This window comes from Rhinoderma darwinii, chromosome 2 (assembly GCF_050947455.1).
Source record: "Rhinoderma darwinii isolate aRhiDar2 chromosome 2, aRhiDar2.hap1, whole genome shotgun sequence".
Taxonomy (NCBI): domain Eukaryota; kingdom Metazoa; phylum Chordata; class Amphibia; order Anura; family Rhinodermatidae; genus Rhinoderma; species Rhinoderma darwinii.
The window spans coordinates 124,201,860-124,217,534 of NC_134688.1; the positions used below are offsets into that span (position 1 = coordinate 124,201,860).

Genomic DNA, 15,675 nt, shown 5'->3' on the forward strand with positions numbered 1-15,675 from the left:
GGACACTGCTCCCTGGTGTTAACTGCAGAGGATTACAACAACAACTGTCAGTTTAGAAGCGTGCAAAATCACGAATGAGCCAATTAGAATTCACAGTAGGAGCGCAGCTAATAATCTGTTGTATGTGATGTCACAGTGCTATTGTATCATACAATACAGCTATGTATCTGCTGATTGTGATGTCACAGTAATGGAGTATCATACTACAGTTATTTTGCTGTAGGATTCCATATTACTGTGACATCAGAATATAAATATCACAAATACAAATCAACAGATTATTGGCTATAGTAGAATACAGTATTACTGTGAATGTCCTTTAGTTTTAAGATACAGCTTCTGTGTATCCCGTATACAAAGAAGCTGTATCGTTCGCGCAGTTCATTCAGTCAGTTCAGCTTCACATCTACTTAGATGTGATCGATATTCGGTGGATCAGCTGAACGTACAAAATTGGCTGAGCGAGAACGATGCAGCTTTTATGTATACAGGATACATAGAGAATGCATCGTAAAAGTTAAAAAAAAATACGTCAATTTAAATAGTGCTTAAAATCACAAAAAAACAACACACATTGGAAAAAAAACAAACAAAAAAACATTTAAAAAGGTTTACATAGCCCTTAACACAGTATAACTGACATTACAAATCACCAGCCTTTTAGCTGCAGCACAATACGGTATTTCTATCAAACACTCCTTAGATTATTCGCTGTAGGACAATACAGTATTACTGTGACATGACATCCGTAGAACAATACAGTATTACTATGACATGACATCCGTAGAACAATACAGTATTACTGTGACATCACGCTCAGTAGATTAGCTGCAGTACAATACGGTATTAATGTGACATCACAATCGATAATCTGTAGTGCAATACAGTACTGTGACATCACATCAGTAGATGTACAATACAGTATTACTAGGACATCAATCAGTACTTTATTAGCTGTAGTACAATACAGTATTAGGCCCCATGCACACGACCGTAAAAATCGTCCGTAATTGCAGACCGTAATTATGGACCCATTCACTTCTATTGTCAAGACACCTTCCCGTATATTTACGGGAAGTTGTCAGTGCCGTAGAAACCTTACTGTTAAATCACGACCAGTAGATTATTACATGTAGTACAATACAGCATTACAGTCACATCACAATCAGTATTAGCTGTAGTACAGTATTAGTGACATCACATCAGTAGATTAGCTGTGGTACAATACAGTATTACTGCGACATCACATCAGATTATTAGCTGTAGTACAATCCAGTATTACTGTGACATCACATCAGTAGATCAGCTGTAGTACAATACAGTATTCGTGTGACATCACAGATTATTAGCTGTAGTACAATACAGTATTAGAGTGACATCACATCATTAGATTAGCTGTAGTACAATACACCATTACTGTGACATCACATCAGTAGATTATTAGCTGTAGTACAATACAGCATTACTGTGACATCACATCAGTAGATTATTAGCTGTAGTACAATACAGCATTAGGGTATGTGCACACGATAGCAGGCATTTAAGTCTGAAAAGACAGACTGTTTTCAGGAGAAAACAGCTGCCTCGTTTCAGCCGTAATTACTCCTCCTCGCATTTTGCGAGGCTTCTCTGACAGCCGTAAATTTTGAGCTGTGCTTCATTGAGTTCAATGAAGAACGGCTCAAATTACGTCTGAAAGAAGTGCCCTGCACTTCTTTTGACGAGGCTGTATTTTTACGCGTCGTCGTTTGACAGCTGTCAAATGACGACGCGTAAATGACAGGTTGTCTGCACAGTACGTCGGCAAACCCATTCAAATGAATGGGCAGATGTTTGCCGACGTATTGTAGCCCTATTTTCAGATGTAAAACGAGGCATAATACGCCTCGTTTACGCCTGAAAATAGGGCGTGTGAACCCAGTCTTACTGTGACATCACATCAGTAGATTATTAGCTGTAGTACAATACAGCATTACTGTGACATCACATCAGTAGATTATAAAATGTAGTGCAATAATAGTGTATTACTAGGACTTTATAAATTATTTTCTTTTAAAAAGGAGACATGCAATGCAGGCAAATGAGGACCTACAGAAGTCCAGAGGGTCAGTGAAAGATTCTTAAAAGCCCTTCAGCAGGTTTGAGAGGATTGGAGGGATTTATAAATGTACAGCATATAGCTGCATCATTGTGAAGTTCTCAGGAAAGCAACAGTAAGTACTTTAACAGGTGAAATTAGGGGTATTTTTAGCCCAGAAAACTGTACATTAAACTCTGCAGGAGGCATTTCCGCAGTCTAATGGAAGTGGTGAAGAGTTTTATTTTTTTTTAACATTACATTTTTATGGCTTGCTATTGAAAAGTAAGTTACAATGCTTTAAGATGTTGTACTGGAATGAGAAGAAATAACCATACATAGATCTGAAGGAATGTAAAATACAAATAAAATGAAATAAATCATTGGAGAGAAAGTTATAGAAGGGAATGACGACTATTCATATTTGAGGATATATCTGTAACTAAATATAGTCCAAATGGGGAACCTGTAAATTGATAAACATTAGGCCAATAGAGACACTTTGGCCAACTTTGTATAGATGGAGGGTTAGGATCTTTCCAAAGTTTGGCTATTTTAAATCTAGTTACAATAAGAAAATGATAATTATCGTTCTGTAATCAAAAGGCAATACATCAAGATCCACTGATATTGAGACTTTAGAGATCACCGATATCACGGCCTGTTCACATCAGCGTTAGGTTCCGTTGATGGTTTCCGCCAGGGGAACCCATCACCGAAAGGCAAACGGAAACCATAGCTTTCGGTTAGCGTTACCATTGACCTCAATGTTCCGTTATTAATGGTTACTGTTTGTCTCCATTCCGTAAGGTTTTCGTTTGTTTTGGCGGAATCAATAGCGCAGTCGACTACGCGAAGGAGAATTTGATTGTCGATTTTTAAAGGTTGACAGGAGGTTCCACACATCTATGTATGCTCTGGTGGTAGGTGGTAAATGTGTAGCATGTACAGTATGTTAAGTAAGCTAATATATAGGGGTTTTTTTATGTTTTGTGGCGTTTGCGCAATAAAATCACTTTTCGATAAAATTATTTCTTTTTTGTGTCACCATATTCTGAGCGCCATAACTTTTATTTTTCAGTCAAAAACGCTGTGTAAGGGCTTGTTTTTTGCGGGACGGGTTGTAGTTTTTATTGGTACTATTTTGGGGTACGTGCAGCTTTTTGATCACTTTTTATTCTATATTTTTGTAGGGGTGATGACCAAAAAAAATAGTGATTGACATTGTTTTTCAAGTTTTCTTTTGCGGTGTTCACCGTGCGGGAAAAATAATATTATAGTTTGGGTCGTTATGAACGCGGTGATACCACATATGTGTACTTTTTTTTTTTTGAACATTTTCATCTTTTTCCTATAATAAAAGATTTATCATAGGAAAACAGCATTTTTTGTTTTTGTAACTTATAATTTATTTTTACACTTTTATAAAACATTTTTTTTGCTTTTTTTTTTAAACTTTTTACTTGTTTTACTTGAAGATCTGCAGCACTGATCGCTGCTATAATACATTACACTACCTAGATAGTGTAACGTATTATAAAACTGTCAGTGTGACGCTGAGAGTCACACTGACAGGAAGCCTCATGGCTTTCCGTGCATGGCAGACCCAGAGGCTGTTGTATGGCCTCCGGTTTTGCCATGCAACCGACTGCAGCACCCGCAATAGGTGCCCGGGAAAGTTTGTTGTAGCAACAAACTTTCCAGTTTGTTACAGTAACAAGCTTTCCCTGCGATCACATGATCGGGACCTGAACCAATTAGGTCCCGATCATGTCTCCGGGACCAGAGGCAGGGATTAAGAGTGCGATCCGGGTGTCAGCGCTACTCTGAGAATCCCGGATTGCGCTTTTAACACCCACTGTGAATTCACGTTGGCGCTGCACAGAGCCCAGCAAGTGCCGACGTGAATTTACTGTGGGCGGTCGGGAAGCGGTTAAGACTGCACCAGTCTAAATAAATCTGCCGTTTCTTACGCTAGCTTTTTTTTTTTAATTAATAGGCACATTTTTAATTTTGTTGCATCTTCAGCTATCTGTGCGACACTAAACGAAATCCAAGACAGCCAGGAGACAGATTTTGGCTAGAATTTACGCCAGCTTCTGGCGTAATTTATAGTACATGTGTCAGGTCGTGCGTCATCACGCCTCTTCTGCCTTTTTGTCTAAGTGGCAAGAGTGGGGAAAACAATCCAAAAGTCAAAATGTCATCAATGTAATCAAATGTCTGCTCGGCGTCTAATGAAAGCAGCAGAGAAGGCATCGGGGTCCGCTCTACTGAGAGGATAAGGTTTATGAATGGTCCTGCACCATCTAGAATTGTCCGGACTTAAAGAGGCTCTGTCACCACAATATAAGTGCCCTATCTCCTACATAAGGAGATTGGCGCTATAATGTAGGTGACAGCAGTGCTTTTTATTTTAAAAAAACAATCTATTTTCACTTTATTAGCGATTTTATATTTATGCTAATGAGTTGCTTAATGCCCAAGTGGGCGTGTTTTCACTTTAGACCAAGTGGGCGTTGTACAGAGGAGTGTATGACGCCGACCAATCAGTGTCATGCACTCCTCTCCATTCATTTAGGCAGCGCACACGGATCCTTTAAGATGTGCTGTAACTACCACAGACAGAGTAACGAAGTGCAGAGATTGTGAATAGACATCCCGTGGAATGTCTATTCACTGTCTAAACACTTCAGTATTGTTAATGTGTTAGTATAAGACAGCACATAAGGATCTAGCAGGATCCCTATGCGCTGAGTAAATGAATGGAGAGGAGTGCATGACTCTGATTGGTCAGCGTCATACACTCCTCTGTACAACGCCCACTTGGTCTAAAGTAAAAATACGCCCACTTGGGCATTAAGCAACTCATTAGCATAAATATAAAATCGCTAATAAAGTGGTGAAAATAGATCGTTTTTTTTAATAAAAAGCATTACTGTCACCTACATTACAGCGCCCATCTCCTTATGTAGGAGACAGGGCACTTATAATGTGGTGACAGAGTCTCTTTAAAGCCGACTTGATCCTTATTAATGAGAAAGGGAATAATAAATGGACAATCTAATTGCTAATATCTTGAAATCCATTTTTAAGTTCGAATTTGGTAAGAAAATTATCCGGGGCCTTCCCTCGTTTGGGAATTGTTATAATTGTAGCAACTCTTGCACTTTTATCTGCTACTGAAGTGTAGACATTAGACAAGTGGGAGGATACGATATGATTGAAGCATTTATAATATTCATTAGTTAGGCCATCCGGTCTAGGGGATTTATTAGGTTAATAGTTTGGGAAATTTCCAACGTGGAAAAAGGATCATTCAAAAGGGAAATTGTGTTTCTGTTAGTTTAGGGAGGGATATATGGTCCGAAAATGAATAAACTTATTCTGGTGAAGGTGTATGCAAATCACCCATTAAATTATAGAGAGAAAAGTAGTAGGAGGAAAAAGTATTTGCTAGATGGTGTGGGTTAAAGATTTTATTATAATCATCATATGTGTAGGGTATTTTGTCTTTGCAGGATCTAGCTTTGCTTTTTGTTTGCTAGAAGCGCACCTGCTTTATTTTCTTGCCAATAAAATTTGGCTTTGGTTTTCCTGTAGTGAAAGTTCTGTTCATGCTGATAACGCTGGTAAAGCTGAATTCTTAGATCTCTGAAGTGATTGTATAATAATGGGGAATGTTTATGTTTGTGTGTATTCTCTAAATTTGCAAGTTTTGTTGTTTTTGAGTCTTTTTTTTTTTTTTTCTTGGGCCATTTACTTCTGATAAAAGCTTTATGGGCACACCAAATGTTGGTATCTAATAAATTGGGTGTACAATTTAGCTCAAAGAATTCTGTAAGCGCTTGTTTTTTTATATTTGGGATTAGGGTTGTCACGATACCAGAATTTGGATATCGATACTTATAGTATTGCAATACTCTATACCAAAACTATACTTTGCCAACAATAAAAAAAACAAAAAACAAATATAAAGTCATTCCATTTTCTGAGGTGAGGAACATGGTGTTATCAATTTTGAACCTCCATGTGCCTCACATTAATAGTAATGAACCCCATCATGTACCTCACACATTAACCCTATGTTGCCCATTACAACTGTGAGTGAGGTACTTGACGGGATCACTTACTAGGATTATAATGGGCACCATTGGGTTAATGTGCGAGGGAAAAGATGTGGTTAATTCACATGTCTGTGTTCGGTGCGTGAGATACAGACCATATGGAGCCCACTTTTCCTGGATCCAACATAGTTCAGACAGCAGGGCTTCTAGCATCATAGTCATCCATGCTGCTGTGAGTCACTGCCTCCCCGCGGGACTACTGCCCTGTACTAAAAACATGATTACACTATGGGACAGTATTCCCGCGGGGAGGCAGTTCAAATTATCCCAATGGTGCCCATTATAATCATAGTAAGTGATCCCGTCAAGTACCTCGCTCACAGTTGTAATGGGCAACATTGGGTTAATGTGTGAGGTGCATGATGGGGTTAATTAATATTAATGTGAGGCACATAGAGGTACTAAATTCATAACACGTTGTGCCTCACATTAACAATAAGTGACTTCATAATTTCCCTCACATAATGGCAACATTGGGGTTAATGTGGGTCACATTAACCCCAATGTTCTTCAATGCTGGCTGCAAAAAATACTAGTGCCTTTATTTAAGTCTCTTACTCTGCTCTAATACCTGCCCGCGGCTGGTCTGTCACTGCTGCGCAAGCGACACAAACATCATCAGGAACCATGTGCGCTCGCGACAGTCCCCTCCTTTCTCCCGTTTTCAGTTTATCAATGGTGGCAGTAGAGAAAGGAGGGAGGAGCGTTCCTCTCATACTGTGCCGCAGCCGGCACTCGACGAGTGGGGCGGTCGCTGAAGGAAGAGAACATCGCGGGCGCTGTACAGTGCGCACGTCATGCTTTCTTAATTTATTTCAATACTAAGCTGTGCGGCCACACAGCTTGGTATCTAAATACATAAATTAACGGTATTGAACCGTTTCAGGGTGCACAGTATCGAAATGGTATTGAAATTTAGATGCATCGTGCGTCCCTATTTGGGATTTGAGAATAGGTCGTCGTTTAGTCTCCAGGATGGCGAGGGGACAGATTGTATTGTTCAATAATTTGGACTAAAACAATCAAAATCAATAGGAGTAAAGAATTCTCCACACAGCAAAGAGGTCTTCTTTAAGTAAAAGCTGTGCTAAATTTGGGTTATTTCAGGAAGGATTATGAGATTTGTGTAAATGAAGTGTTGTCCCCAAAATAAAATCCCTTCAGATTAATACAAAATCTTGTTAAACTGAGAATATAAAGCTAAGGAGATTTTTAATCAATTTGTATTTATGAATATTAAGATCATAGACGGATACCAATGTATACAGTATGTTTTGGATCATACAGATTATTATCACATATCTACCTTCAGGGTCAATTATGGATTTTGTTAAGTGAAATGAGATCGCATCTTTAATAGTAATCGTTACGCCTCCTTTTGTGGTTAATGGCAGAGGAGGGAAAAACACTTCTGTTTTAACCCATGTGTGTCCTCTGAATTCAGGTGCTTCTCTTGTATGCACAGTATATCACAGTTCCATAGTTTCGCTTTTTTTCCCCCAAAGTGCTCTGTTAAGCGGACTATTTAGTCCTTTAACAGGGTTGAAATAATAAATACCATAATGAAATTTGCTTTAGTAATATTGGAAGACATCAAGAAAATATCCTTTTGATGATAAATGCATAAACAATTCATAAGTCACTGAAAAAGTATAAAAACAAAGTGTAAAACAAGCTGAAGAACAAGAGTGGTATTAAAACACTACCATCTAAAGTTAGGTAAACTGCAAAAGGAATATAGTAAGATCCAGTTTAAGTGAACCAACTGGAATAGACCAGTAATTCCAGTGTTTTTTTTAGGAGGGGGGGGGGTAATGGTTATAATACGACTTCGTAAGTCAGCAAATAACTGGCAGGGACTTGTATGTATAATAAAGCCGTGCACAAGCGTTCCCTTTCAGGTTTTGGAAGCACCAACGGTTGTCCTTTCTTTATGTAGTATGGCAGGCTTCCTCTTTAATGGAAAACCAAAGTCCTCTTCTTGAGTGATTAATGACCAAAACAGAAGAAATTTGATCCAGTGCTGGTTGATTCACATTGTGCCATGACCAAGGACAGGTGATCTGTCAGAAAAGTGTAGGCTTATTGCTGATGCAACCACCCTTACCTCCATCGGATTTTACCATTTGTACGAATAAAGATGGAACATCGTTTCCTTTAAACTCAATCAGCGCAGGATCAAATTTCTTCTGTTTTGTTTATCCACATCGTGTGCCACCACTCAGGATCCGGGCGCAGTCCATACCTGGACCCACATAACGGTGAGCTGGAGGAGTCCTCCTATTTTTTAAATAATGACCACTTTGGGCCATGCTCCAGCGCCATCTTGGTCATCTCCCACTGGAGGGGAAAAAAGCAGGGAGCGTGGTTGGGGGAACGTCTCTCTCTTAGTTCTGACCAGGGTTAGGAGAGGGCCACTAGTTATCACTAGTGTGGAAATTTAGGTTGACCTTTGGGAGTCTGGTGCACTAGAGTGTCCGACTAGCTCGGTATCTGGCTATGCCACCCCTCGAAATGTTCCATTTCTGATGACGGATAAGGATTTCTCTACAGGACGTTCAGATTCCACATTTAACGTTCAGTTTACAAGGCACATTTCACTATGTACTGAATACATTTTATTAAAATCGAGAGGAAGAATCTCAGAATAACATAATACGTGTGCTGAAAACAAACGTAAATTTACCTTTGCTATGAAATCCTCTAATGGATCCACAAAGATCTTGCTCTGCTGCTGAATAAACAGCTCACAGGCGGCCTTCAGGTGTCGGTCAACATCTTTCTTCGAGTCAATGTAATGTTCTTTTATTTCCGGTGTTCCCTGAAGAGTAAACCACAAGCTTATATACACATAACTATAACCCACTACATAATAGAATAAGGGGCTGGAAGTTACCTGGAGTAAGAACTCAAGGATGGCATTATTGCTGTTCAGTCTGAAAAAGTTTGGAACAGTCTTTGGGTGAAGAATTTTAAATGCAGCGTCTAGAAATCACAAATATAAAAAAATGACCCAAAGTACTTGGAAATCTAGAAACCACAGGTGATATTCAGATGCACATAGCTTAAAGGGAAAGGAACTCCACACAGAGGAGACAATTTCTGGCCATTATCTAGAACAAACTGTATATCAGTAACACACCAATGAATGCAACAGGTCACAAAAATAGGTGTGAAGTCTGCCAACCAATCAGAGCTTTCCCAAAATTTTGTAAACCTGCATTAGAACGTTGACAGTACGGAATTGGTTTCTACTGAAAAATAACATTTATGTTTCTATGGCCAAGTTTTTATAGATGCTCCAGATATAAGTTGTGTCGGACTATAAATTTGGCACCTTCCTATGCTATATGCGCCTAGAACTTTAAAATGGCATCAAGTGCTGTGAGGTGTTACAAACCGTAAGGATATTAGCCGGACACGAGCCCGTTTTCCCTGCAAGTCGATTTTAGAAAACTCTAGACTGATATATAGCCATATATTTCCTTTTTGTTTTTGCGGTTTGTCCATTACAAAGATTAGGGTTTCTTTATATAATATGATATAGTTAATAATAATAATAATAATGCACCCACTTAAAAGGGAGTCTGTCACCAGGTTTATGCCTATCTGATGGCAGGTGACGGGTCACTTACTTAGCAATAATCTGTAATTTCCATAAAATCATAGTTTATCTCCTGCAGCCTGTATTTCACGAGCTGCTGCTAGACTGTGCATAGGGAGAAAGCGGCCAATCAGTGCGCGTGGGTGTGACTAGTGGTGGGTGGGTGTGGCTAGTCGCAGGTCCGGAATATCCCGGACTACATATTGCACTCTTTGAAATCATCAATATTCATTTGAAATGGCTAGCCCCGTCCCCCTGCCGCTGATTTGCGGCTTTCTCTCAGAATGGGAAGAAAGCTGTCATTTAGAGAAGAGTGGGCAGGGCTAGCCAAAGCTCATGAATACGGGCTGCAGGAGATTGATTTTATGAACACTATTTATTTTTGCCAGGTAAGGGACCCAGCACTGAAATCAGGGTCTCGGTCACTACCTTATGCTGATTTCAGAAACGACAGCATAAACCTGGCAACAGGTTCCCTTTGATGTCTCACTAAATTGCAATATAAAGAATCTCTCCGTCCACTTCTTTACCTGGCTAGGAGATGAAAAGGCTGTGCAGGTGAATTAGCAGAGATAAATGGAGGAAGAGGTGCTGCTCATTGAACGAAACCTACAAAGCACTGCCGAGTAAACATCGCAGCATCCACATTGGTGAGCCGTTTAGTAAGAACAAGAAACCCCCACTGCTTCACTTCATGGGGTGGTCCACTTTGCACAATCTCTTCATTTGAAGCTGATCACAGTTCCCATTGAACTCAATTAGCGGTCTGTTCTCTTCACTCTGACTTATAGACGAGGACCCTGAAAAGGGAACCCCTATCTATTAAGTCAAAGTTCCCCAAAAAGGTCTTAAAAATGGGTTTTTAAAAGTCAGACAACCTCAAGTCCACCATCAAGACGTCTAGAGCTCATTGTATTTTACTTGATTCTCAAAGTGGGGATGCAAACAAACCTCATTTTCTAGAAGGATATTACACATATCTTGGACTGTATGTAACCATGATCTGCTCCAGGGGAAAATTAAATAATACAGGTATTTGGACTTTACCGGTTGATCCTTCCTATTGTCCGGACTATAGAAGAATCGGTTTGGCCGTGCTAAAAGTGCATGTTAATGGGAGATTCAGGGATGATAGGAGCCGTTTGTACTGGGCATATATGTTAGCGGACAGGTAAATAACAATTTGGCAATGTACTCCCATCCGTGCAGACAAACTGTATAAATGATGGCAAGAGACAAGTAAATAAGCTCAGCCAGCACCTTCTCAAGGATGGTATTTTAACACAATTCATGGGCCTCATTTATCAAAACTGATCAAACAAAAACATGCCCTTTTTGCCCATAGCAACACTTAATTTCCGCAATTGCGTGAAAGAGCACTTCTACGGCCCGGACACCTTCCCGTAAAAAAATGGGAAGGTGTCCGTGGACAATAGAAGAGAATGGGTCCGTAATTGCAGACTGTAATTACGGTCCGCAATTACGGACGATTTTTGTGGTCGAGTGCATGGGGCCTAACAAGGCCACTCACTTCTTGTGTGAGATACAGTATTGCTACCTGAAGTCCTAAGAGTTAGAGGCTGTTGACATCGTCTTTTCTTTACGTTTAGCGTGTACCCTTTAAGTCTTAGCAGTGATTGGACAGTGTGAGGGAATGTAGGGTCATGCCAAAATAACATGGGGAATGGTAACACCGGTTGTCAATTTATTCATACATTTCCAGGAGGAAGAGCAGAGGAATGGCAACACGCAGAGGTCTGAGAAAAGATGCTCCAGAACTATTTTATTAAAAATGCAAGTTTTTATTACAGACAAGTCAGAACTAACAGATCCCCACGAATAAAAGCTGTAATGCAATCTCCAAGTCTGTTTTATTATGTAAGACTGACATAAGTGCCAAGCATCATACTATTTTGGGAATATTTATGTCTTGAAAAGACAGCTTTTGCTGCATCAGTCATTGTGACCACACTGCTCCCTCGCCCCCACCATTAGGATGGATTCACACATCGCGTATTTGTTGCAGATTTTGATGCAGGTTTTTTAGCCAAAGCCAGAAGTGGTTTGAAAAGGAAAAGGAACTGTAAAAGGAAGAAGTTCTACTGCTCCTTCCTCCTGAATCCACTTCTGGTTGTGGTTCGAAAATCTCCACCATAATCTGCAACAAATATGCGATGTGTGAATAAAACTTAAGGAGCAAAAATCAGAATCACTTACCTGTTACATCCACTTTTCAAATACTTATTGGCTGACACAGGAGTATGTTCATATAGCAAACATTTGAGCCACTCCTTCTGTCAACCAATTAAAAACCCCAAAAGGATGTATTTACCCAATGACCCCAACACAAAAAGTAAAAACTGTTTCAGCAATGTTCAAGTGCAATAACAGAGCTTCGGTTAGACAGGCGTGTGCTAGGAGAGATCAGTTGTAACAAGTAAAGCCCAACAGCAGCAAGCAGATCCATAAGACTTTACAATTCGATACTTATTTGTAGGATTATTTCACATTCTAACTTTATACATTCAAAGTGTAACTAAACTTTAAAAAAACTTTTGACATGACATAGTGTCATAGTGACATGTCAGAAGTTTTGATCGGTGGGTGTTCGAGCACTCAGACTCCCACCGATCACTAAAACGAAGCGTCAGAAGCGCGCCGTTGAACACACTCTGTTTGTGATCGGTTTTCCTCAATGGTTTGGGCTCAATCGATAGTCGATTAGCCCGTACAAGAAAAAAAAAATTGCGGGGTAAAAATTGAAAAAATACGCAGCTCTGCTATAGTTTTGGGTTTTATTTTAACGACGTTCACTGCGCAGTAAAAATTACATGTTAACCCCTTAATGGCACAGCCAATTTGAGTTTTTTGTATTGCAGTATATCGTGATACTGACAGTTTCCTTTGAATGCCTGCTAGAGGCAGGGCTTCAAAGGAGTACAAAGATGGCAGACCTGGGGACCTTCATTAGGCGCCCAGGCTGCCACAACAACCATTGTTACTCGCCGAACACGTCAAGGGCGGGTGATAGCGTGTTGGAGGGGGGCGCCCCCTATTCTAACAATTTAAATGCAGCAGATGCGATTGACCATGGCAGAAACGGGCGGAATCAAAGTGATCTTTGATTTTGCCCGTTGCAGTGAGGTGTCGACTGTAGAACACAGCCGTCACCCACTGACTATGGAGTGAGCTCAGCCCGTGAGCCCGCTCCATACTTCCCCTTTAACGGCTGTCACGTACTAGTACGTGACAAGTCGTTAAGGGGTTAACTATATTTTGCTGGTCAGTAAGTTACCAAATTTCTAATTGTTTTTAATGTTATGGCGATACCAATTAGGTTTTTTGTTTCATTATTTACATTTTTATGTAAAAAAATCGAAGAAGGTGAGTTTTTTTAAACTTATTTATTTAAATTTCTAGGTTTTTAAAAAATTGTATTTCACTTTTTTGTTTTTTTAGTCCCCCTAGGGGAGGTTATCATGGGATCGCAGCATCACTAATGCAAAACAATTAAATACTTATGTATTGCAGTGTATTTATTGTTTTTATGTTCTTTACTCTGGCAGGGGTCAAAATCAAAACACAGAAGGAAGACCTGGCGGCGTTCACTGGGCAGCCTAGGCAATAGCTTGACACGATCGGATGGACAGAGGAATTGCTATTGAGGGGTTAAACGACCGGTATTGGAGTTCTCTCCGATCCCGGCTGTTGCAGGCAGGTGTCACTATATAAAACAGCCAGCACCCATTACAACGCACATCCGCCGTACCCGTACGGAAGATGTAGTTAAGGGCTTAGCCAAATTCAGCAAAAATTGCAGGAAAGCTGATTAAACAAATCTACTTTTGTTCAATATCACATCAGATCCACAAGCTCTTCTCCGTTTAACACACAAGTTTCATTTTTTTTTTTTGTTTCATCATGCACATGTACACTTCTGAGAACTGCAGAATACGGCTCAGAACAGATTGATAGCTCAGCCAAGCTTAAAATATCATACACCCCTATAGAAGCACCTGAAACAAACAAATCCTCTAAACTAACTTGTAAAGCCACAAGAAGAATGCAGTAGTCTGTATTCTGCATATGAAGTAGACGGCAAAGGTGAATATAAAACAGGACCGGAAAGTTACCAGAAATTTGGATTCTATGCATCTTTGTGATTTCTACTGGAAAGCCCATATCATAGGGAATTCCCTACCAAATAAATGCATTTTCGCCACAGGGATTATTTTATGCTTTTCTTCTTGTCATCTACAGTACCTCTCTGTTCACAGTAATGTCTCAATAAAAATGGAGATCATCAGTGGTTATGGAGTTAATCCTTCAACCCAAGGATACATGAACTTGTCTTTCACCAACAGCTAAGATCTATATGTATTTGCCATTGTGACTATAATGTTTGCACTCTTGACAAAACGTATAAATGAAGGTTGATTCATTTCCTTCAATGGTGAGGTCACAGAATCTTAGGTTATTAATGGAAAGAAAGAGACGTGCAATGACAGCAGACAGACATGCAGCTTATTGCAGGTGAACATGAAGAAATCCGGCTATACATGTAGTAGGTGACCAGAGCAGGACAGATTCCCGTCATGTCCTGCTCTCCCACACACCACTAGAGAAATACCTCTTGTTCTCTTGAGGTCCAGGGAAATTTCCTTTATGGTGAATTCAGAATGAAAAGGAGCAATCTGCTCTCGTATGATAAGAAGATGTTTGATCAGGAAGAGCTGGCTGTCAACCTGCGTCTGAACAACAAATATACAAAGAGGACATGTTATTACGGTTTAGCAGTAACCGGAAAAAAAAATCATCACTAAATGACTCGATGAGGCAAAACTTCTGAAATGTTCGTGTCAACAGGAAACCACATAAAGTAGGTTCACACAGTGTAGTAGTCGCACATCAGCTCAACACGTATCTAGAATATTAGACTTGCTTTTGGATTTAATCTCCGTTATCTTTACACCTATGTACAGACACAAACAAGACATATATTTTTGAACAAAAATTAGATACATTTTACCTTTTTTTTAATTTTTGCTTACCTTTAGTCATTTTTGTTATTTGAATTACTTGCATAGAACATGCAAATACAATACTCCTAATAGCTGTAGAGAATATAGACTTCATACAATGTGATGGGATAATAACCATTACCGTCATTCTCCTATACAAAGACCTTCTTTTCCCTTCGTATAGGGCAGTACAGTACCCTTAAAAGTATGGCATTGCTGGTCTGAGCAAACTTTAGTTTCATTTGATAAAGTATATACAACTATTTTAAAAGGTCACACAAGACGTTTGTGCTGAATCATGGGAACCCCAAGCACTGTCTGGGATTCGGGGTCCCGGACTCCTGAAAAAGTATAGCTAGCGTAATTTTCTTTGAGCAACTTGTCGCATGGTGCCACAGGAAGTCATAGCATTTCTAAGCATGTATTTCTAAGACACAAAGTTATAATGCCATAATTTTACAGCGTTATGTGTAGTATGGCAGGATTTTCATATAGAAGTATGTGTTGTACAGCTTTAAAAACCATCTAATAGCCTTTAAGACATTTTACAGACAAATAATGTGTGTGTAATATATATATATATATATATATACATACATATATACACATATATATCTATATACATATATATATCATTCGCAGGCGTAACACTGGGTCAAAGTACATGAGCACATAGCACTTCAGACATGCTATCAACAATGTGTATAATGTAAGATTATGCTTAAATGTTTCATATATATATATATATATATACACACACACACACACACACACACACACACACAAACACACATACAATTTTACATTATACACAGTGTTTATGGCATGTCTGAAGTGCTATGTGCA

At 39.4% G+C, this 15,675-nt stretch overlaps 1 protein-coding gene across 4 annotated transcripts in view; it reads right to left on the reverse strand.

Annotated features, from left to right (window-relative positions):
- COG3 (component of oligomeric golgi complex 3) overlaps positions 1 to 15,675 on the reverse strand; it is a 73,980-nt gene that overhangs the window by 18,026 nt on the left and 40,279 nt on the right. For all 4 annotated transcript variants that reach the window (XM_075852263.1, XM_075852262.1, XM_075852264.1 and 1 more), the window contains exons 17-19: positions 14,439 to 14,559; positions 9,101 to 9,189; positions 8,891 to 9,025 (exon numbers count right to left, since the gene is read on the reverse strand). In XM_075852263.1, the coding sequence (XP_075708378.1) occupies positions 8,891 to 9,025; positions 9,101 to 9,189; positions 14,439 to 14,559 (345 nt within the window). The remainder of the gene's footprint in view (positions 1 to 8,890; positions 9,026 to 9,100; positions 9,190 to 14,438; positions 14,560 to 15,675) is intronic.